General features: G+C 37.8%; 1 protein-coding gene across 6 annotated transcripts in view; it reads left to right on the forward strand.

Moving 5' to 3' along the window:
- RTN3 (reticulon 3) overlaps nucleotides 1-23849 on the forward strand; it is a 44051-nt gene extending 20202 nt beyond the window's left edge. For 3 of the 6 annotated variants that reach the window (XM_074273337.1, XM_074273339.1, XM_074273342.1), the window contains exons 2-7: nucleotides 18137-18344; nucleotides 19061-19199; nucleotides 19698-19767; nucleotides 20293-20339; nucleotides 20709-20767; nucleotides 21541-22509. In XM_074273337.1, coding sequence (XP_074129438.1) covers nucleotides 18137-18344; nucleotides 19061-19199; nucleotides 19698-19767; nucleotides 20293-20339; nucleotides 20709-20767; nucleotides 21541-21586 — 569 coding nt within the window. In that variant the 3' untranslated portion in view covers nucleotides 21587-22509. Of the gene's footprint in view, nucleotides 1-1250; nucleotides 3363-17006; nucleotides 17065-18092; nucleotides 18345-19060; nucleotides 19200-19697; nucleotides 19768-20292; nucleotides 20340-20708; nucleotides 20792-21507 lie in introns of those variants that run through there. The other 3 variants (XM_074273336.1, XM_074273340.1, XM_074273338.1) reach the window with 3 other exon arrangements.
- The last annotated feature ends 18 nt before the right edge of the window (nucleotides 23850-23867 follow it).

Here is a 23867-nt window from a genome sequence, read left to right on the forward strand (position 1 = left end):
AAAAGCAAAATCGGCATATATTTTTTGGAATTTACATCCTAATGAGAAGATACAAAGTAGATTTGAGGTACTCTTAGAGGTATTAATAGCTAATCTGTTACCTTAGCAAGAGTATTTGATTATTAAAAAGATGACTTCTGACAATTGGTTTACTTCAATAAGAAATCTAAATGTTTGAAAAATTTGGAAGTGGTGGGTCTTTTAAAGACCCTTCAAATTACACCCTATAATCAATTATCTATGTCTGAGAGCAGTTCTTGCATCCAGGACAGACCTTTTTGGCTGTTAGGCATAAGAGAGGATTCCCAATGTGCCTCGCCTCAGCAGTTCAGAAGGAAGACCAGCTCTTCCAGGGACCATTCTTGTAAAAGAGTGAATTTTATTATTTTTTAAATGTCACATTTTCTTTTAATATCATCTTCATTTCCAAATTTCTATCCAGGGAGCCATCGTTTATAACAAAGATTTTTTTTTAAATTTGAGGCTGGGGTTAAGTGATTTGCCCTGAGTCACACAGCTAGGAAGTGTTAAGTGTCTGAGATTAGATTTGAACTCAGGGTCCTCCTGAATTCAAGGCTGATGCTCTATCCACTGTGCCACCTAGCTGCCCCTATAACAAAGATTTTTAAAAGAGAAAAGCATTTCATCAGAATCAACATGCTGTGACTGAGAGAATAAACAACATATTTGTCACCTCTACAGTAAAAGTAGGAAAAGAATAGAGAATTATAATGATATAAGACTGTGTTCTAAGTTGTTCAATTTACATATTTTACATAGTTTTTGCCCTCTCACTTGTTCCCAACTGAGAAAGTCATGTTATAAACGTCGTACAAAACTTTAACAACACTTTGTTACCATGTAGTTAAAAGTGGTGTTATAGTTTGTGCTGCTTCTGTTAATATTTCTGCAAAGTCCCTGCCTTCCTTGTGCCTCTACAGTATTTTGCCCCATTGCATTGTTAGCATGAAATAGCATCCTGATTCATGCATGCCTTGTTGATTAAATGTGGTCATTATTTTATCCCCCACATTTATACAAATATGTGCATATACCTATGTCGATTAAAAATGAAAAGCATGCTGCTTTGCTTGCCGAGCTTATGTGTATTGTATTCTGTAAATGTTTTCTTCCAAACCTGGCTTCCAAGGGATTGAGCTCTCTCTGCTATGATATGGGCACATCAGAAATCATGACTTCTTTTTTTTCTCCTTTTGAAATTCACAACACTGACATAATACTACATGAAGAAAAGAGCCAAGTATTAGACATTCAGCCTGTTTTGTCAAAAGAAGGAAAAGACAGCTTTGCTGATGCTGCTGATAAAAAGATGGGGAGTCTTCATGGACCCAATGGAGAGTCCGTGATTGAAACTCCAGCTGTTGGCTTTCTTAACACAGAAGCAGAAGTACATTGTGCTCGTCCATCCATTCCAACCAGTTTTCCTGAACATCCTGCCTTTCTTATAAAGGAAACTGGTCCAACTAAGCATTACATAAATACAGACCAAGGATTAAAGAACCAAAGTGAGGTACTGTCTAGGGCTGATGAAGCTGCTTCAGATGCTGATGTCAAGTTCACTTTGCAGAAAGGTCAGAAACAATCTGAGGCAGAAGGTATCAGTAACCATTCTTTGACCCCATCTGAAATTTTTGGTGGTGTCAGTATTGAAAAAGATTCTCCTGAATCCCCATTTGAAGTCATTATTGACAAAGCAACATTTGATCAAGAATTTAAAGACTCCTACAGAGAGAGCACCAGTGAACTTGGCAGCTGGGTGATGCATACTGACCCAGAGATAACTACAAATAGTTCACAGGACAGTAGCAGAATGCTCCCACTGAGAAACCGAGAGGAAAGGCATTACCCAGCTGCTGCCCTGCTCACCAGACAGTTTTCACGAACTACTGCTGCCCTAGAAGAGGTATCAAGGTGTGTGAGTGATATGCATAACTTCACCAATGAAATGTTGACTTGGGATTTAATTTCACAAGTAAAACAACCAGAAAAATCTTCTGAAAACATTGCTCAAGCTTCAAGCTTGGATGAAAATGAAGATGCTTCAGAAATTCCACTGTCACATCCTAAAACATGTGCACATCAGAACATTCAGAAAATCCCCATACATTCCATTCATGAGAATGGTCCTCGCACTGAATCAGCAGCATCCTACTGTGAGAAAGTTTCACCTGATGGTGGCGACTCTGCAAAGAAAGTCTGTATTGAAGATATGGGGCAGAGTGTGCTGAAAGGAGGAGACATACTTATCAAATTACCAGAGTCTCAAAGTGGAAAATATGCATCATCAGATCTTGAGGGGATTATTGAAAAGGTAGTTTTACCTGATGACCTTCTGAAGGTTGAACTCAATGGGCAGAATTCTGTGCTACTAGAAATGATAGAAGCTGATAGTTCTGGTGAATCGGATGATACTGTCATTGAAGATATTGCAACAGATACGTCATTTGAAAGTGATAAAAGAGAATCTGAGACCCTTTTATACCAAGCTACTGGTGGTGTCACAATTCAGGCAGAGAAACCTGCTTCTGATCAGAGTATTATGAGAGAAGCACATGAAAGGGAAATGAAAGATAAATACAGTCAGGATGTTAGCAGTAAGCCATGTAACAAATTCAGAGATTCTATTGATGACTTTGAAACCTTACAAGAAAGTCCAGTTAGTGAGATTTCACGTCCAGAGAATCTGTCTGGTGATTTGGCTGATATTCTTACCCTAAAGCCTGTTAAAATGGAGAATCTCAAGCTTTCTCCAGGAGAGACTTCAAGAGTGTTAGGAGGAGACTCCATGAGAGAGAGTAACAGTGATGACTCCCCAGAAGACCTTGTAGTGACTCTTTTAGAAACCCAAACAAATAAAGTGGTATCTGAGGGAAACGCCTTTGAAGCAACCGTAGAAGAGGCTAGAGTCAAAGATACCGACAATAAAAGTTTTGTGCCAAACCAGAGCACCAATGGCAATCAACTTCAGAATGATTTTCTCAATCAGAGCACGCCAGTAACATCTCTAGACTTAGAACAAGAGCAGCTTACAATTAAGGCCCTTAAAGAATTAGGTGGGAGACATGATGAGATAATAAAACCTTCACAAGAGGGTGTGAAAGCTTCCATGGAAGAAGACTTCACACAAACCTCAGCAAATATGGTCACCTCAATATTTGCTCCAAAATCTTTTTGGCCAGAGAGATCACATGAAATCCTGAGGGATCAGGATGTCAAGACTGCTTCTGGCCTTGACTCTGGAATTACCCAAGAAACTACTGAAGTAGAAATGATGTCCAGCCTTAGCAAGACTGAACAGGTTAATGAGCATTTCCTAACAAGACTTCTCACTCACTTCTCAGGTAACCCTTTCCATTAGAAATATAACATGTAATGAATTTTCCTATCCTGATTAGCGATCAAATTATAATTTTTCTTAATCATCTATAAACCATGCTGTTAAAGTTGCCCTTTTTAAAAAGGGAAATTTGGTAGAGAAAAGAGTAAGGGTAGTTGTAGTTACTTGATTTGGTTTCTCTCTGCTTTTGCCATTTCCACAAACATGTTTCCTAAAAACAAGCTTTCCCATCACAAAAATTGGTACTCCAAGAGATTTGTACATTGACTTCTTCTCTTGGCTTTAAATAAGTGATTGACCTCATCCTTCCAGAACATTAAAATCATACACCTTTATCTCTTTATATGACTCCTTGGCAATCACAGTTTTGTTGTCAGTTCTTAATGTGGCATTTTAGCAGGAGATTTGTAAGATGAATTGAGGAAAAAAGGATGAAGGAGGTCCTTTTGGGAAAGAAAGATAAATGGAATTTTTAATTAATCTAGGCCTATACCACAGAGAAATTTCACATCCTGAAAGTAGGTAACTTTGTTGGAGCCCTCTTGTGGATAAGGCATAGTAGAGAATCATGCTCTGAGGATAGGGACTATTTCTCTTTGGTCCTTGTATCCCCAGTGCTTGGTAAGTGTTTCATTCACCAACACTGAAATGCCTTTGGACAGTTTGAGGTGCATTGGCTTTGACAGATTTTTGCAAGAAATTTAGTGGTGAAGTACTCCACCCTACTTTGCCTCTATACACAAAGAATTATAACTCAAGGTATGATGTAAAGTTAAGATTCCAGGAAAGTACTATGAGAGTTACTTTTTACTGTAGGGATCCCAGGAGACTTTTTGGAAAGGATGGCATTTGAGTTGGACTTTACAGGTTTAGAATTGCTTAAGTGTAATTGGGAGAATAGAGAACATTTTCAGTCAAACAGTATCATAGAGTATAAAGTTGAAACTCAGAAACTTCTTTCCTTACTCCTCCCTTAAAAAGTTTACTCCTGTACCTTTTTTCATCATTTTTATTTTTAAACATATCCTTTCTTTCCATTTCTCAGGAAATGTTTCCTTGTGATTGAGTAAAATGAAAAGAGGAGGGGAAAAAAATTCAAAAATAGTTAGCACAGTGCTGCATACCTGTTGTGTCCCTACTTCTGCTAAAGGAGAGGCATTTACTCCTCACTGTGGCCAAATTTCGTTATTGTAATTATACATTCAATTTCCTACCACCCTCACCTAATTCGTGAGGAAACTCTTATCAGAAGTAAGAAAATTTATGCATACATAATACAATTTGGCTAGTGCATAGAATTCTTGAAGGAAAGTCCTGACATAGGTCTGGATAGAGAGATTACTAGTCTTTGCTAAATCTCAGGAGTTTAAATCTTGGATTTTAGGTCTATTGTCTTATATAAATTAAATTTAATCCCATCTGTTTTTTACTTCCTCAGAGAAAAATCATTGCCTAATACTTGTAAGAATATGGGTAGCTAAACAGTAGGAAGAGGATCCTTCCTACCTCTCATCTTTTAGTGAGAAAGTGAGGGAGTATGTATGTGTGTCCAGTTGCCATTCTGGATTGTATTTTAAAGTATGTGTTATACTTCTAATTGATCCTTTATTTACTTAAGTCTGTAATTTCTCATTCATTTTTGTATTTAACCCTCTATTGTGTATGAGGTAGTCAATGATACTTTGTTTTCTATGTATTTATAAATCTTGAGTTTGAGTGCAGAGGAGGCAGGGTTGTTCTAATGGAGGAAAAACTTTTTCTAAGTCTAAAGGAAATTCTGTCTTGAAAAGATTCCCACAAATTTTTGGGCTGTGGCCATACTTGTCCATAGAAAGTGAGCATGCGTATCCATATTTTCACAGTAACAGCGTTGTGCTGTTTGTCAATGCTGCTTCTGTGCCATTTTGAGGGTGATTTATTTGGCTGAACAAATCTATAGCAAAGCAGATTGTTAATCCATTTTGCTACCCACAAAAGTTGGATTTAAAATATCTAATTAGATAATAGTAATTTTTTTTATATTTACAACTTGAAAAGTAGTTAGGTTAAATTGTATAAAATGTGACAAGACAAAGAAAGTCAAAATTTGGGTCAAAATTATCTGTTTTTTTTCTTTAAATGGATCATAAAAAATATTTCACTAGCTGTCTTGTCCGTCTTCATTTTATATCAGCATAGCTTTCTTTCGAATTTCAGTTACTTTGGAATATGATAAACCCTAAACCAATATCTCAATGTTACAAGGAAAGAAAGATCTAAGGAATGATAGAGTGGTGTTTTTTTAACAGGCTCCCAAAATTTAAATTCCACTCCACCTTATTCTCTCCAGCTCTGTGATACAGACTTTGGAAACCTAGATAAAACCAGGCTGATGGAAGTACTGAAACAGGCAGTTTATCAAGGCCTCTCTTCTCCTAGAAGCAGCAGTTAATAAAGGGATGAAGAGACAATTTATAGAACTGAAGAAACATTATTTTGAATGTTATTTTCCTTGGCCTTTTCAATTACTATTCCCTTTTAGTATAAATGGAGTACTGCAAGAAGCCTGGATAAGTAATATATATAGGACCCAAAAATCCATTTAACCTTCAGTCAGCTGTTTTATTCACTATTTAGAAGACATTCATACTGAAACAAGTTTCTAAAAGCATAATTTTTGTTTCACTCACCAAATTACATGTCTGAAGGAATGAAAAGGCATTTACTAATCAGTTTACTCCATGCAAAGTGCCTTGCTAGGTGCTGAGACTTCTGGAGACTGTTCCTATTATAGAGAATCTCAAATTTAAAAGGGAAGCCAGTAGTCATAGGCTCTGTCCCACAAGTCAGTTTCTTCGGTTAAAAGATTTGACAATGCCTAGGAGAGACCAAAACAATTTTCCCCCCTAAACAAAAGGGCACCTTGATTTTAAAGTGAGCCTCGTTATTTCTAGGGACATTTCCAGGTAGGCATCAGAGAGTGGAGATGGAGGTGCTAAGCATAACTAGCATTCTCTAGGTCATCAAGGTGTGCTTTACACATGTTCTTTCATGTGATAAGGAGGTTTCCCGTAGCATAAAAAGCTATTGAATTATTATTTCTTGGGGTTGCCCTGGTTTTTTTTCCTTTACCTCATAGCCTGCAGACTAAACTCTAGGCTAGGGATCAGTGGCCTTTCAGAAGAAATTACTTGGGCTTCATCTTTGGGTTTCTCATATTTGCTATACAGTTTTGATATTTGTGTATGCACTCTTATTTGTAATGAGACTGTGAGTAGTGAGTAAAATAAGATTTTTCAGAACATTGTAAAAGCTTGGTTTAAATTGAAATGAAAGTTTAACCAGTTTAATGTGTTTTTTGTCTTTGCCTATCTTTAAGTTTTCTAGATTTCTGCCTGTGTTTGATTGCTTTAAGTTTCATTCATCTCCCTCTACTTAGATGTGAGGTAATGCCCCACTGGTCTCAGGAGGCTTAAGCAGTATAGGTTCCTGGTACTCACATGCTTCTTCATCATTCCTCTACTTTCTCAGCCCTATTAGCATATGTGGTGGCTGGGGATGGAAAGATTCTATTCCCTATTATAAATAATATGTATTTAATTATTTAGACATGTCATACAGCTCATAAATATAGCAAAAATAATCTTTCCCCCTAGAATTCCTTATTAATTGGATTGGCAATTGTGCCTTTTGCTGAGTGAAAACCAGTCGTACCATAGATTGCCAGACCCCCCAGAGCAGGATATTTCTGGGAGACCAAGAACCAGCACTCTCTCAGCAAAACAAATACTAATATCTGGTTAAGTGAGCAGGGCATTGTGGGAGAAGATCAAAATTTAAAATAAATTTTCCATCCCTACCCCCCACACTTAGAGTTTAGGTCTAATCCTGTAAGATAATAAAGTATATAGGAGCAATGCAAAAGAGCATCAGAGGAACTTACTAGGCCTGTTTGAGAAGCAATAATAATTATAATTTAATATATAATAATAATAAGCCCCATTGGTTCAGAGTATAGTGGAAAGTGGAAGTAGTAAAAGATAAAACTAGAAGAGACAAAGGGGTTAAATAGTTAAAAGTTGAAACTGACTTATTAGACCAAGGATGCCTCTCGTTTTTCTGTTACGGACTCTTTTGGTGCTGCTGGGCCCTTCTCAGAATAGTATTTTTAAATGAAGAATATTTTAAATGAAGAGAATAAAATGCTTAGAATTACAAAAGAAACTCATCCTATTGAAATAGTTAACCAAAAAATATTTTAATAACTTTGCATTGTTGTAATGTGTCTTATCAGTACCTTAAATAACATAACAGTACATCTCAAATTCAAGCAAGTTAAAGGCTATAAAATAACTTAAAATTAGTGAGCAGTATAAACACTAATTTGAGGTGTGCACATGCAATTTTAAATATTTGTAACACATGAAAATACTTGTGATTTCTCCTGGTGTCACAAACAGAATCCTGCTGACAATATTGTAGTTTATTGCCTACATTCATAATTGATGTAAATGCTAAATTTGATTAGACATTAATGAAAGTAAAGATGTGATTTTTCTTTTCCTCATCCAAATTTATAGGTCTCCTGAATCTTAGCCATGGATCTCAAATTAAACATCCCTGAAGTAGAATAAGGAGCCACTGAAGGTTACTTGACAGAAGTAACAAGCTCTAACCTGTGTATAAGCAAAGTTAATGTGATTACAGCCTTGTAAAAAAGTGCAACTGTGAAATCAGTTTGAAAACTGATTAATGTTGTGTGAAGCCCCCAGTGATGAATCTAGCTTTCTGTTTCTCAGCACAAAGGTATTATGCTAGAAGAGTTTGGGATGAGACAGGTTTTCAGACACAGCCAATTAGTCCTGCTTGTTTATCCTTATTACAAGAGAAGGACTGGGGGAGTGAGAAATAGTGATAGTGACTCCAGGAAGATGTGTCAGTGAAAATGTTTTGAAAATACATAAGAGTAGAAATAAGTTCAGAAAGAGACAAAGACAGTTTTGTAGCTACTGTGTTAACTTTATTACATGTTTTTAAAACTAAGCCTTAATGGAAATTCATGGCTTCATATATAATTCTTTTATTTGCATACAAATATTTATTTGTATTTATTTATTTACTGTTTCTGAATGTTTAATACATAATAAATAATTTCACTAAAAAGTTTTAGTGGCATAAAGGATAGATTTGGTAGAGAAAAGAATATTATCATGTTCACATATATGAGAATAGAAGTCTATACTAGGTAGGACTATAAGACCTGTGAAAACTTTATAGAGATAAGAATCAACAGCAGTAGTTACAGGAGAAGTTACCATGAAGTCAGTTATCATCTCTGTGCAGATGACATATATAGATGTACATATTTTGTCCTAGTCTTCCCTTCTAATCTGTCATTCTATATCATCTGCATCCCATTGAATTCTCTATAGGCATCTCAGACTCAACATGTCCCAAAAAAATCCTCATTTATCTTTCCCTTAAAATTCATCGTTTTTCCTTCCTTATTTCAATTGAGGATAACACCATCTTTCCAGTTACCAAGATACACAACCTGAGCCATTATGCTTTGCACTTTCCCATCCATTCAGTTGCCAGTTCTTCTTGATTATTCTTCCATGACATCTTCATTATATATGTTTTCTTTAAAAAAAAAATTAGGAAGCATTTATTTTTCTTCCTACTCCTTGATTCCATTGAACACAAATGAGAAAAAGGGAAAAATACTTGTAACCACAGAAAGCAAAGCACATTCCTATATTGACTGTATCTTAAAATGTCTATCTATGTTGTGAGTCCCTTTCACTTCTTTGTGCTAGGTAGATAGTGTACTTTTATCTTTGGTCCTCACTTCTCACATTTTTGTTTATAATATCATATAAATTTCTCACCTGACATTCAAATCCCTTCATAACCTATGGTCCTACTTTTCCAGTCTTCCACTTTACTCTCAAATATTTTTTGATCTGATGACATTAGCCTCCTCGTTGTTCCATGAATCAAACACACCATCTCTCAGCTGCGGGAATATTCTCTTGCCAACTCCTGTGCCAGGAATGCCTCCTTATTTCTACTGACTTGGCTTCCCTTCATTTTTTAAGTCCCAGATAAAATTTCATTTATTCCAAGAAGACTTTTCTAACTTCTAATTCTAGGGCCTTCCATCTTTTAAATTATTGTTGTTTTTTTTTAATTTCATATATAGTTTGTACATTAGATTGTGAACTCCTAAAGGAAAGGGGTTGTCTTTTTGTATTCTCAGTACTTAACACAATGTCTGGCATATAGTAGGCATTTAATAAATATTTATTGACTGACTTCGTTCTATTTACTTTCCATCAGTTCTTACCAAGTTTCTCTGAAATGGTCCCTTTACCCAACTGATGGTTTCTATAGACCCAATTGGTTTCCAAAAATCTCTACAAGAATAGCTGCTATAAATATTATTGTACAAGAAAGTCCTTTTTTTCTTTCTTTGAACTCTTTGGTCTATATACAGGCCTATATGGTCTATATATAGTAGCCTCTTGCCTAGATCAGAGGTTTGTACAATTTAATGACTTTGGAAGCATAGTTCCAGAAATTGCTTTTCAGTGGTAGTATGCCTATTTTCCTGTATCCTCCCAACAATTTTGTTCTACGATTTTTTTTCCTATCTCGTTTCTTCCTGTTTCATATCCTTTGACCATTTATCAGTTAAGATTATCTCTTAATTGGTTATGAAATCTTCCTATCCATAGATCAGAAAGATAGGGTTTTTTCCTTGTTCTTTTGTAATTTGTTTTTGATGTCACCACTCTGCTTCATATGTGTTTGGTATTTATCTTAATAATACCACATTTGATGTTGGTTTGTACCTAATTTTTGACATTTTTAGGATGGTAAGATGCCAAGTTTTCTAATAATTTGTATTTTTATTCAATCAAATATCTGAAGTCTTTGTGTTTATTAAGCTCTATTCTATTTGTTTCTGTATGTTGTTGATCTCATTTGATCTTATCTGTTGATCAACCTCTCTTGGATATGTTTGTTTTTCCAAATTATGTAATTTAATGATTACTGCTTTGTAGCATAGTTTGACATATAAAAGCATTTGTTAAAGATCTAAGGACCAAAGGGTCCCTAAGGTAGTCAAATTTGTCAAAAGTTGAATGTTTCTCTTGAATAGAATCACGGAATTAGAAGAATTGGAACCAAAAGTTCCAAAACAATAGTTGTATCTAGATCAAGAATCCCTTCCATCAAATCATCCAACTTCTATTTAAACTTTTAGTCAAGTAAATCATAAGTTTAGAGTTGGAAAGAGCTCTAGTTCCAACTATTTATTTTAAAGTTGGAAAGGAACCCACCTTCCATCAATGAGCTCATTCTACTTTCAGGTGCCTTTGGTATATGTTAAGCTAAAAAAATTCTTTTCTGCAACTTTTTCCCTGCTTATACCTAGGCCAGCCCTCTTACAAGGAGGAGTCTGAAAAGTTATTACTGCCCCTTCCCCCAAGTTTCTTTAGGATAAACATTCTATTGCTTTAATCACTGTTTGCATTGGCACAGTGTCCAGTCACTTTACTATCCTAAATGATCTCCAACTTGAATATGGTCTTAAAATGTCACATAGAATTAAATACTTCATCATAAGCAGCATTTGCAAAGCACTTTTCAGATATTTTCTCATTTTATTCTCACAGTAAGGCACTATTATCTCTATTTTACATTTGAGGAAACTGACTTGTCTGAGATCATATGAATAGATGAATATGATTTGAACTCACCTTCCTGATTTGAGGTTTGGTGCTATCCATGGTGCCCATGCTAAAGATTTCTGACCTTCTTTTCTTTTTTTTTTTTTAAATAGTATTTTATTTTTCCAAATACTTGTTTTAGATAGTTTACAACATTCATTTTTGTAAGACTCTTGTGTTCCAAATTTTTCTCCTTCTTTCCCTTATCCTCTTTCTCCTCAAGACAGCAAGCAATCTGATATAGGTTATTTGTGTATTATGTGCAATCCTTTTAAACATATTTCCATATTTTTCATGTTCTGCAAGAAAAATCAGGACAAAGGGATGGAAAAAAATCAGAAAGGTAAAAATACTATGCTTTGATCTATAGTCAGTCCTCCATAATTCTTTCTCTTGGAGGCTGATGGCATTTTCCATCCCAAGTCTGATATCTTTTCTGGAGAAGGTGTCATTTAAAGTAGCCTAGGATAGCATTAATTTTTTGGCTGTCGTGGAACACTGTTGAATCTAAACCTTGATTTTTTTTTTTCATGTGAAATGTTGGTTTCTCTTTTAAATAATAGAAATTATGTTGTCGTTGGTTTTTTTTTTTTCCCCTTTTTCTGAGACTGGGGTTAAGTGACTTGCCCAGGGTCACACAGCTAGGAAGTGTTGAAATTGTCTTCTTGAGTTCAAAGAGTTTCAAAATAAGAAGGCATAATCAATTTCTCCTATCCATTTCCCCCTTCCTTTATTTGTCTATAAATTATACTCAGAGAGAATGATTATATGGTCTCTCTGAGTTTGTACTAGGGAGGGGGAAAGAAACTCCATACACAAGATTGAAGTTCTCCCTAGATCCCTGTTAGATATAGAGTAACCTGATCTGTGGCAGAATCCACAAAATCGGCTATAAAACTGAGACCAGTTTATGGGGCAACCTGTATTTCTTACAGCCAGGTGAGGATAGGAGCAGGCCTCCACATTTATTTATATCTAGGTTGGGAGTGACGCTTGGATTTCTGTTAGGTGCAATGGGATGGCAGCTCCAGAGAAGGCCTCCCAGTTTTCTCGTTTTGTGTAGGAAAAATCTCATCTCTGACTGGTGGTCGAGAGAGGTTTTGGTTCTCAGGAGATTCAGAATAGTAATGAGTTAAAAATGCTATTTCCAGATGGATGCTGTGTGATCTTTGAATGTAGTAATTGGCTGAAGGAAGTAATAATATGTAAGTGGAATCTTTTCTGATTTATTGAAGATAGCTAACTTGAGGGAAGGGCTGAAAATTTGTCCTATGGTTCTATGGCAGCTAGGTGACACAGTGGCTAAAGTAGGGGTTCTCAAACTACGGCCCATGGGCCAGATGTAGTGGGCTGAGGACGTTTATGCGGCCCGCTGGGTTATGGCAAATGGGCTGAGGGACGGAGACAGTGTGAGTTTTTGTTTTTACTATAGTCCGGTCCTCCCACAGTCTGAGGGACAGTGAACTGGCCCCCTATTTAAAAAGGACCACTGGGCTAGAGTAACTCAGCCTGGGATCAGGAAGATCAGAGTGCAGATTTGACCTTAGGATCTGTGTGATTCTGGGCAAATCACTTCAGTGATTTCACTTTCCCCTTCAGTAAAATGGGATAATAATAGCACCTATCTCCCTCCCAGGTTATTGTGAGAATCAAATGATATATTTGTGCCAGTTCCTGGCACATAATAAGTGCTATATAAATTGTAGCGATGATGATAATGACTTCCAAGTCCTAATTTGTATTAATAGGCAAAAAAGGGACACCATATCCCAAAGAGAGAGGATTCATATGTACAAAACAATAAATGGGAAACTGAGGGGGTGCTCATCCATTGGGAAATGGCCTAACAAGTTATGGGATATGATTGTAATGGAATATTTTAGTGCTTTGTAAGGAATGGTTCCAGAGAAGCTTGGAATGACTTGTATGAACTGCTAAAAAGTAAAGTGAGCAGAACTAGGGGAATGGTTTAAACAATAGCAATATTATAAAGACAAGTCAACTTTAAAAGTCTTAGGAACATTGATTAACAGTGATCAACTTCAATTCCACAAGATTCATGGAGAAACAAGTTATCCATGTCCTAATAAGTGTGATAGGCTCAGAATACAAATTGACAAATTTTGACTTATTTTGATTGATACAGACCATTTCATTTTTCTTGCTTTCTCAATGGTGGGATCTTGGGGAGGTTTTAAGAAATTGGACCAAGAGAAGATGAATCTTTTCTTTAAAAACAAAAATTGAAACAATTTCTAAAAATGAGGATTTTGGAGTAGAGCATTGGAAAGAAAATATAAATAGCTTAACACCGTACTTTTTCCTTCCCAAACCTATTGTAGTACAAAATCTTACCCAAATAACAGTTTCCCTAAAAATCAGAATACATCAAATTGAAGTTGGGCTCTTGAAAGTAAGAAATTTTAAAACAAAATCAAAAGGTTGAAAAATACAAAAAAAAATCTAAGGTATCTCTTATCAGAAATGGCTGACTTGGGAAATAGATCAAGGAGAAGATAACTTAAGAGCCATTGGACTACCTGAAAAACCATGACCAAAAAAAAGATCCTGGATATTATATTTCAAGAAAGCATCAAAGAAGACTGTCCAGACACATTAGAACAAGAGGGCAGAGAGAGTGAGTAAAAGGAATTCACTGATTAATCACCTCCTGAAAGAAACCCCAGATAAAACACAAGGGAACATCCTCAACCAAATCCAAAGCTTCCAAGTCAAAGGAAGAATACTCTTTGGACTGAGTTAATACATATCATAATACATTGTTTTGCTTTTCATTTTCTTTTCCTTTTTTATTGCATTCTGGAAAAGAGATTATATAAAAAGCAGATAGCAAAATTGTTATTTGAAGAAAGGATTTCCTTGACTAAAATTGGGTTCTGATTAACTCTGGTTTTAATATTTAAATAATGTAGCCTCTGATTGCCTGTGACTTAGTAGAATTTGACTCATTGGATATGCTTATAAATTAAGGAACTAATGACACATAGTTTCCATTTGTGAGTTGTATTTTTAAAGGCCATATAAAAATAAATTAAAAGCAAAATTAATAGTATTTATTCACACATTAACCCCTTTTCTTAGGCTATAGGAATGGGCATGGTGGCATCAGATAGCTAGTTCATTGCAGTAAATGTAATGCACCTTACTGTATGTATAGGGCTTGAGACACAAATACAAAGAAACATTCCCTCATGTCTCCTAAGCAAGACACAATCATGTTTATTCTTAAAAATAATACACGATAATATGGTATAGGCAAAAGGAGAGAACGGGACAAAGCAGCTTAGGAAATTTTGAGAAGGGGAAAACACTTTTTGCTAAGAGGGTGATAGGAAATCAGGAAAGACTTCATAGAGAAGAGGTTATGGATGCTGAGCTTTGAAGCTAAAGAAAATTCTTGCTAAGCATTTATGGGGTGAGAGACATTCTAAGTATGGGGTTGAAAGGGCAGCAGAATGCCATCAGGGAATCATTAATCATCTATTTTGGCAAGTAAGAATGATGAAGCAATAATGTGAAAAGAATTAGAAGCTTAGCCAAAAGCAGCTTGTGCTGGGACCTCGAATGCCAGGGTAAGGTCCTGTAGGCAGCTTGAAAGCACTGAAGGTTGGAGGCAGGTGTGCTCAAACAGGCCTGTGCCTTAGGACGGCCTTCGCACTTCTTCGGAGAATGGACTGGAGACTGGGGCCCGAGATACTATCTAGGAGTGACCCAGATTGTGGGGACAGAAGATGGTTGAACTGCTTTGTATTCATTCTCTACATTTGTCCTTGTTCCCCACCCCACCCCCTTTTCTGCTTGTTTCATTTTTGCCTCCATTTAAGTGTAAGGTACTTGCAAATTGGGACTGTTTTATTAATTATATGTGCGGCCCCCCTCACTCACTATTGGCACTTAATAAATGCTTGGGGATAGGTTAGTTGGTACCACTGCTGTTAACAGAAATTGAAAACCAAACAGAAAGGTAAATATGGTTTGTTGAGTTTCATTTTGCATTTGAGTTGTCAAAGGACTCTCCAGGCAGCTGGATCTTTTATTAGAGAGCCTGTTGTGTTCCAAACCCTGTGCTAGACAACAAGGAGGGACATGATAGAGAGGTGGAGGTAAAGAGGGCAGAGGATAGCCCAAGGAGAGGGGAGTTTGGTAAAGAGACAAAAAGATGAGGGGAGGGGATCAGCCAGCCCCAGTTTATCCCTGATCTAAAGATCTGTATCATTGCATCAAAACCAGAGGTTATAGTAAACCTCATATCTTGTCAGTCATTTCTTCCTTAATTTCGCTGGGCTTCTTGTATCAGAGTTAAGCTGTGATTGACATTTGATGCTCTTGATTCCCAATTTGCCTCATAATGCGCACAAGGGAGCAAACCTTAATCTTGAAAGGAAGGACAATCCCATATATATGTAGAACACAAGGATTCTATGGGAAATGAAATCTCAACATTTATAAAACTGATACGTTCTACAAATTACTCTAAAAACTGCCTTTCTTTTGTACTTCCTTATTTTTTTTAAACATCAATGTTAATTTTCCTTTGTTTCTTCATGTTAACTGAGAAGACAGTTGTTTTCTTAGGTCTTCTGGAGGCATGGGCAATCATTTCTTTGATCAAAGTTCTTAAGTTTTTCTAAGTGGTTTTTTTTTAACTATGTTGTCATCACCCTTGTATCAGTTATTACCCTGGTTCTTTCTTCACTTAGGTTTGTTTCGTAATACTCAGTATTCTCTGATGCTGTTTCTTTTATTATTTCATCTGCTGCATGAATATACCACAGTTGGGCCATTTACAACTTGTTAAATGAGTTGATTTAAGGCCCTCATTTAGATTCTATTTCTTGGTTTTCCCTCTTCTCCTTCAGTATCAGGAAGTTTGTCTTGTTTGTAACTTTTCCTTTGGTTTGTCTGACCTCCCCTGAACCCCCAAACTGGTTTCCCTATTAGGTTTGATTTCTATAACAGGCAATGAGTAGTCAGATTAAAGCAGTTATCTGATGGCTACTTTTTGCTTCGGTTCTTGCCAGGGTTAGGTCCCTTCTTACCCCAGCTCTTTGAGTACTGAATCTTGGTGTCCATAGTAGGAAAGAATATTGGGGTTCCTAAGGCCTCTGGGCCTGAGCAGACTTGTCAGAAGAACTTGGGGCATTGCTGCCCATTGCGGTTCTCTGAGACATTGTCACAGGAACCCAGGGATCCTTGCCAGAGTATGGGCGTCCCCAGTCTTCTCTCTGGGCATGCTCTTTTTCACTCTTGAGATATTCTTTCCTAATGCCCATGGGCTTTTCACTAACTTTTTGTACAGTTAAGGAGGGGAAGAAATAAGTTATTGGCTAGATTTTTGGGATAATGAGCCAATCCAGTGAACTTGGTGTTTCATGTCAAAGTGCTTGGATATTTTGATCCTAATTACCTCTATGAATACAAAGAATTTTATTTTATTTGCAATAATAAACAGATGTACATGCTGAGGAAACACATTGGGATCACATGATGTTAGAGTTGGGAGCATTAAGGAAATTGAATATTGGATTGTTATTTGCCCATGATATATACCCAGTGATAAGTTAACACACAGCTGAGTTTCTGGACTTGAGCTCTTCAGTCTGAGGGTCCTCAGGGGCCACTTTCTATTATGTGTTAATTAGATAAAATCTTAAAAAACCATTTATCCCAACTGTTTTCTTCAGCTTTAAGTCTTAGGACAACTCTTCTTGGTACTTCACCAAATCTCTACCATCCATTCCAGAGTGGAACTGTCATTTAACAAGCTCAGTCAGTACAGATTCACAGGCCTTTGCTGGTTCTGGTTTGGTTAAAATTATCTTCCTGAAATCTACTTGATTACATGCCGCAACTTTTTTTGTGAACTCAAAATTACTTTCCTTAGTTCCCCTTATTTCAGTATAGTTCAGCTTATTTTCTTTCCCCAATACAAACTTATTAATTACTTTTTTTTTTTTTTTTACCTTTGTGTCCAAAGGTTTGGTGAAAAAGACTGGGTTTTCCCCCAAAATATCATTCCTCAGAGGCAATGAAATGTAGTGACTTGCCCGGGATCACACAACTAATAATTAAGTATCTGGTCAGATTGAACTTAGAATCTTCTGACATCAGGAGGTGTTTTTATCCACTGGGTCATCTAGTTGCCCTGACCTAAAGAAAATAACCACTTCTAACATCTCATCTATTGGCCAGAGTTGTGTTTTATTTTTCTTTTAATAGCCGTATTTTTTTTTCTTAACAGATACTAGGTTGGTATTTCTTTGTTTACTTATTCTCCCCAAATTCCTGAAGGTTTGGGCAAATGGAGGCAATGGTGTTAACATAGCTCTTCCTAGTAATGCTGTACAATCCATTAAGGTTATTGCCTATAGTCAGATTGTAAGTTGCCTGTCTTGGATGTATTTGCTTGGATTCTAAAATTCTTTTTTGATAAATAGAATGTACTTTTTGTTTTGTTTTGTATTGCTGTCAATATTAGAATTAGCCCACTTATCAAAAGTGAAATTCTAACAATAGTAATTGTCATATCTAATAGCAAAGGTTGATTGCTAGCTGTCCTATAATGTTTTAAGACTCTTAAAGGGATTAAGATTCCTACTTCTCTGATTTTGGAGTCCTGAGACATCCTGGATTATTCTTTTCATATTTAAACAACACATCAAGATGTATTTATTACAGATTTCCTTTCTATGCAAAGATAGTCTTCAAATAAACATTGTTAGATGTTCTGTTGAGTCCCAACTCATATTTAGATTCAGATTTACTGAGTTCCAATTTGCTTTTTAAAAGTGGAGATAATCCTTAAAAGCTGTACATAAATGCCATTTTATTTTAGATCCAATTGGGGAAACTCGCTGTTGGCAGGACCACTATTTATTAAAGCTTTTTGTCTAATGAAACACATTTACAGTAATGTTCTCTAATTTTGTCGGTTTGGTTTTCATAAAGTGAGAACACACTGTGTCCTGGCTAGAGCAAGTGGACCCCCCCTTGAGGTGCTTGGTTATGTTCTTATGGCTTCTTCCTTTTCCTTTGGCAGTTCACGACCTCATCTTCTGGCGGGATGTCAAGAAGACAGGCCTTGTCTTTGGCACAACATTGATCATGCTGCTTTCCCTAGCAGCTTTCAGTGTCATCAGTGTGGCCTCTTACCTCATCTTGGCTCTTCTCTCTGTGACCATCAGCTTCAGGGTCTACAAGTCTGTCATCCAAGCCGTACAGAAGTCAGAAGAGGGCCACCCATTCAAGTGAGTCAAAGAATATTTCAAAGGAAATTCTGCAGCTCTGTGACTGAGCATAGCCCTGCACTAGTGTGGTGCCAGCAGGATTCTCCAAGAAGGGGCACTCTATGGAGGCTTCAGTTGTGGGCTGGAGAACCTTTGGGCTCTCCCATCAGGCAGAAAGTGACAGCTTGAAATAACAGAGCAGGTGGGCTAATGTCCAGCTCCCTAGCCTCTTTGAAAGTTAGTCCTTGGAGCATAACAAGCTGCAAAGCATTACTGGAGATGCTGGGGAGGGTTTTTTTGATTCATCACATAGTTCTAGTAATGCCTTGATACTCATTCCCACTCTCCTCCCTTTAGCTACATTTATATATTAGAGATCAGATTTGGTTTTTAAAAAAATCAGATGGGCATGTTTCTGAGATTCGATTTCTGGCTACTCAGACTTTTTTCCCTCCAAATATCAGACACTTTTCCTGTTAAAGGTCTTAGCTCCCCTTAAAATATTACTTTGACAAAAAAGTGGCGATGATACTTAGGAATTCCCGAATTATGCCCCAATCACCATCCACTCAATAAACCAGATTTGAAAGCAAAGGTTTCCAGCTTGTTGGATAATCCCTGCTCTTACAGGACAACACAGACAAGATTTCAAATGGGCCAACATGGATGGGTCCCAGTTATTAGAAAATCTAAACTGATGAGTCAAGTATCTGATTGTTTCCTCTTTCTCCGTTAAGGGCCTACCTGGATGTGGACATTGCTTTGTCCTCTGAAGCTTTCCATAATTACGTGAATGCTGCTATGGTACATGTGAACAAAGCTCTCAAGCTCATCATCCGTCTCTTTCTGGTAGAAGATCTGGTGGATTCCTTAAAGGTTAGTTGGAGCTAAAGGTGGTAATGGGACAAAAAGGACTCAGTGGAGACAAGGGGAGGGGAAGGTAAGAGGAAGCCTTGTGGAAACTGAACACACTGTCTTCAGAGGATAGGAAGTAGTGGAGAAGACTTCCATCCTCCTAAAAGCACATAGACTAAGAGGAAGAAAGTTTAAATTCGGTTTTGGGATAAGGGTTCTGTAGAACCTCAACAGTTCTAAAATTTTGAGAGCCCCTAGAATTAGTTTGAAATGATTGGTAAGCATGGTTTGCTTTTGAAGCAAGACTGGTTTTTACATTTTCAAATGAAATTTTCTTGTACTTAAAGGTGCAAAGCATTCTTAACTCAGAAGTTGCACCGAAAAATGGGCCTTGGAATGAAGTTTTCTGACCTTGGAGATAGTGTTACTAAAGTTAGAGCTGAGGGGGGTGGGGATCTCAGGCCAACGGGATGCCCCTTTGGAATTGTGCCTCTTACCATTTGACCTTGTCTTTTTTAGTTGGCTGTCTTCATGTGGCTGATGACATATGTGGGTGCAGTTTTCAATGGGATTACCCTCCTGATTCTTGGTAAGGCAGTGGTGCTACTGAAGTGCTTGGGAGGGGAAGTCAGTCTGGGAGAACTTCCCTGGGGAGGACACCCCTCACCCATCTCCAGCCTGTTTGTGTTACATGTGTCATGGCATATTATCTCTTCCATTGAATTGGGAGCTTCTTTTGGGAAGGTCCCTGAGTACAACCCTGTTTTTTCCTTTATTTAGATTTCTAGCACTTGGCACAGGGACTAACATGCAATAAGCACTTAATAAATGTCTGTCTGTGGACACAGAGGCTGGCCCTGCACTGTCAGTTACTCATGTCTTTGCCTTTCCTGTGCCAAGTGTCCTTCACAAACAGTGATTGCTTATATAGTCTGTTCTTTTCCTGTATCTCCCTAAAGCTCAAATTGTTTGCTTTTTTAATTTTTTTCCCAGTTACACATTAAATTACATTCTTTAGGGTTTTTTTTGAGTCAGAAATCAGAGCTGTTTTCTTTAATTCAGATTTTAAAAGTATTATTTTGTCTTCCTTACATAAAATTGGTTGTTTTTACAGCTGAACTGCTGGTCTTCAGTGTTCCAATTGTCTATGAAAAGTATAAGGTAAGTAATTGACGATTTCAGATAAAATATTGAAGAACAGTTGATTCCAGTGTATTAGACTTTGAAGATTGTTTTCTTCCTTTTACAAGCATCATTACTTTCCATAAACTTCTAGAGGAACATCTTAGAAGTGCTCTCAAGCTTAGTGTTTCATTGAGTGAGGAATATTTATAATAGAAAATCTCAATCATGTCCCCAAATCATGGAAGAATTTACTACTAGCTCTTGTTGCTGTTTTTCATATTCCTTGCCAAGTAATGATAGTTGCTTTAGGAAAAAGGAGAAGTTGCTTAAAAGATTTAAGTTCTGCCTGTTTTTTGTTTGTTTGTTTTGTTTTTTTACCAACTGGATTATATTTCTTCTTTAAAGACACAGATTGACCATTATGTTGGCATCGCTCGTGATCAGACCAAGGCAGTTGTTGCGAAGTGAGTATTTTTTACTGCTGCTTTGTGAAAATGCTTCATGGCACACCTGAACTTCCTGCCCTGAAAGATTCCAGAACATACTGCCGTGATAGGCAGCTAAACGGCTAAGTTGGGGGTGCTGGGCCTGGAGTTGGGAAGAGCAGACATGTGCTAGTTGTGGGACCTTGGGTATGTTAGGTAGTCTCTGCTTTCATCCCCCAGAAAAGGGCGAAACCACTAAAGTGTGCCAAGAAAACCCCATGTGGACAGTAGGATCCATGGAGTCACCATGTGGTGGATACAGCTGAACAGTAATGGGGGTGTAGGGAGTACTTTAGGTTTTGAAAGTTTTAGTTAAAGAAAAACTGTTGTTTATTCACTTCTTGTGTCTGGGATTTTCTTGGCAAAGATAACTTGGAGCATGGTACTGCCATTTTCTGCTCTAGCTCATTTTACACAAGAAGAAACTGGTGAACAGGGTGTCTAGTGGAGAGCATAGAGTTTGTAAGGTGGTGAGAGCCAAATTCAAATTCTGCTTTACAATGAAAAGGTGTGAGAGACTCTGGAAAGGTTGAACTCACCTCTGTGAGCCTGGCCTGAGGCTGAGGCTATAATCTGGTGCCAAAGGGTGTTCTCCCCCCCCCCCCCCCATCAGGGGCATCCTTCTCCTGGTGAGATCACAGGTCTTCTACTTAGCGTGTAAATTAGGAACTAGGGTTCTTTCACTTAATATTAATGCTATGATGTGATTTATTTCCAAGGTTGCTTCATTTTCTGTTTGTTTTCTCATGTAGGATCCAAGCAAAACTGCCTGGCATTGCGAAGAAGAAGGCAGAATAACAGCTCAGAAACTGGAATTCCAACAGTTACTAAAACACCATCTAATAGTTATAACCGTTGTTACTCGTACCTATGAAGGAGTATATGCTCATTGTCAGCTTGAGCCTGCATTCCAAGTTGTTTTTTTTTTTTTTTAATTTGGTATTTTTCCCCTCCCTCACCTTTGCCCTCAGTATCAAGCACAAGAACATTCTGGACTAAAAAGAACTGATGTCTTAGAGTAAAAGAAAAACTCTCATTACTAGGATAAATCCATACCTAGTTTGGCAGGGGGTGGGAGGTGGTTTGCCTCTAGCTGGGACTGCAGAATGAAAGATTGGAAAGAGAAGGAAGTCGCCAACCACCTAATGACACCCACCTCCTGAGTTTTCCCAATCTCTCATCATTAGCTTATCTTTATTTTTAAGTTGAAGGAAAACAGTTTTTATTTTTGGCAAATTATTTTGGGGCAGGAGTATGGGTATGAAAGGACTCTAGTAATTTTCCCTTCTTCTGATGAGTCTTTTGGACCTCTTGGACCTCATTGTCCTGCCCCGTGGTAGGAAAGGCTGACATGGGTGGTCCCTGCTCTTCTCTCTTACGGGATATCTGAAAGAAAGGGAGAGCTTTTAGTTCCATTTGATACTTAGAAATAGTAAGGATTTTCCCTTTGCCTGATAAGCAAGATATTGGTAGTGGAGAATGGGGACCTGAAGGAAACCCAGAGAAGGCCCAGCCTGCCACCCTCTCCTCCCTAAGCAATTAGGAAAACACCGTTTTGAGAAGTAGGCATTTGTTTTATTCTTTTTCTGACACCAGTTCTGAGCTTTAGTCTTCTATAACTCATTCCTATGATGTGCTTTCCTCCCTCTCCCCCACCTCACTTCAAGTTTAATAAGGTTGTACTTTTCATATTATGAAATAAAAAGTCTGTAACTGCTGTACACTGCTGTAAACTTGTTAGAGAAAAATAATCTGCATGTGGCCTCGTCAGTTGTAATTCTCTCTCAGTCTGGGGTGGGAGAACATGCTAAGAGGAACTTGTGAACCTCCACCCCTCCCCTCCCTTCTTGGCCCTGTTTTGTCATACCTCCTCCACGGGCTGTCCTCCCCCTACCTTTCTCATCCCTGCCCTAAAGAGCGGTTTCCTGAGCTGGACTAAACACCAACCTCTGATTCCCTAAAATGGGGTTTAGGCTGAAGGCAGGAGGAAATAAAGCTTTTGTTTTTGAATCAGAAGGACAAAATGCAGATTAGTTTTATAGAAGTACATTTTGTGGTTTACATGGGGTCTAGCCTTGTTTGGAGGGTAGCTTTGCATTTGGAGGTTATGTCTTTTTATTTGGAAGGTTTTCTTCATTTTGAGGGGGGGAAGTGGGGAGTTTGTCTTTTCAACATTTGCCTTGGCCCAAATTGCCCCTCACCACATGGTGATTAAGGGGTTCCCGAGGCAGAGTTGGTGAGGTGCCAGCCGGCAGAGGGCAAGTGGTGCAGAGCAGTTGGCCCTTGCTAATTAGCGGGTCGAACTCTGCTGCTGGTGTCAAGATTAATTAACACTTTGGTCTCTGCTAGAAATCTTTCCTCCCTCTTAACATTTTCTTCCGATAGTAGATTTGGGAAGCACTTGATTTCCGATAATACAGTTGTGGCCCAGTTTACTTGTGAGCTGCCGAAGGTGTTAAGTAGTGAATGTGGATAACCTAGAGGAAGTGGACCCATTTTTGTCTTAGGCCCACAAAGGCAGCTCAGTAGAAAGTAGCATAGGAAAAGTTCTCCCTTTCTTGAAAAAAACTCCTTTTTAGGGACTTTTGATGAGTAGTAGGAAGACTTTGGTGCTGGGAACTTGAGACATTGTTGTTCCTCCCCGCTTTTCCTGTTCCTCTGCTCTCATTCCTCTCCAGTCTGTTGCATCGAATGTGTCCTGATGAGATGAGCCTCTATCCACCCTCCAGGGCACTGCTGGTCATTGGGCTTTCCCCTCCAAGGGGTCTCTTTCTGCCCTGGGAGCCTCCATGCCTTGCGCTTCTGTCTGTTCTATTATTACTGCTGTGTTTTGATCATTGGACAGATCTTTGTGCCAGGCAGGTTTTGTTGTTGTTGTTTTTTTTTTTTTTTAAGGAAAAAAAATGTAGACAAAAAATTACTAATGAAGCTCTGTGTGTGTGCGTGTATGTGCGTGCAACATAAAGTACAGTAGCGGCCCTTCTAAGGAGCCCAGAGAATCTTGGTTCCTGTCAAACTGCAAATTGATGTGGTATTAATAAAAAGAACACAATGTCTGTGATTCTGGCTGCTTCCGTTA

This window comes from Sminthopsis crassicaudata, chromosome 6 (assembly GCF_048593235.1).
Source record: "Sminthopsis crassicaudata isolate SCR6 chromosome 6, ASM4859323v1, whole genome shotgun sequence".
In the NCBI taxonomy this organism is placed as follows: Eukaryota; Metazoa; Chordata; class Mammalia; order Dasyuromorphia; family Dasyuridae; genus Sminthopsis; species Sminthopsis crassicaudata.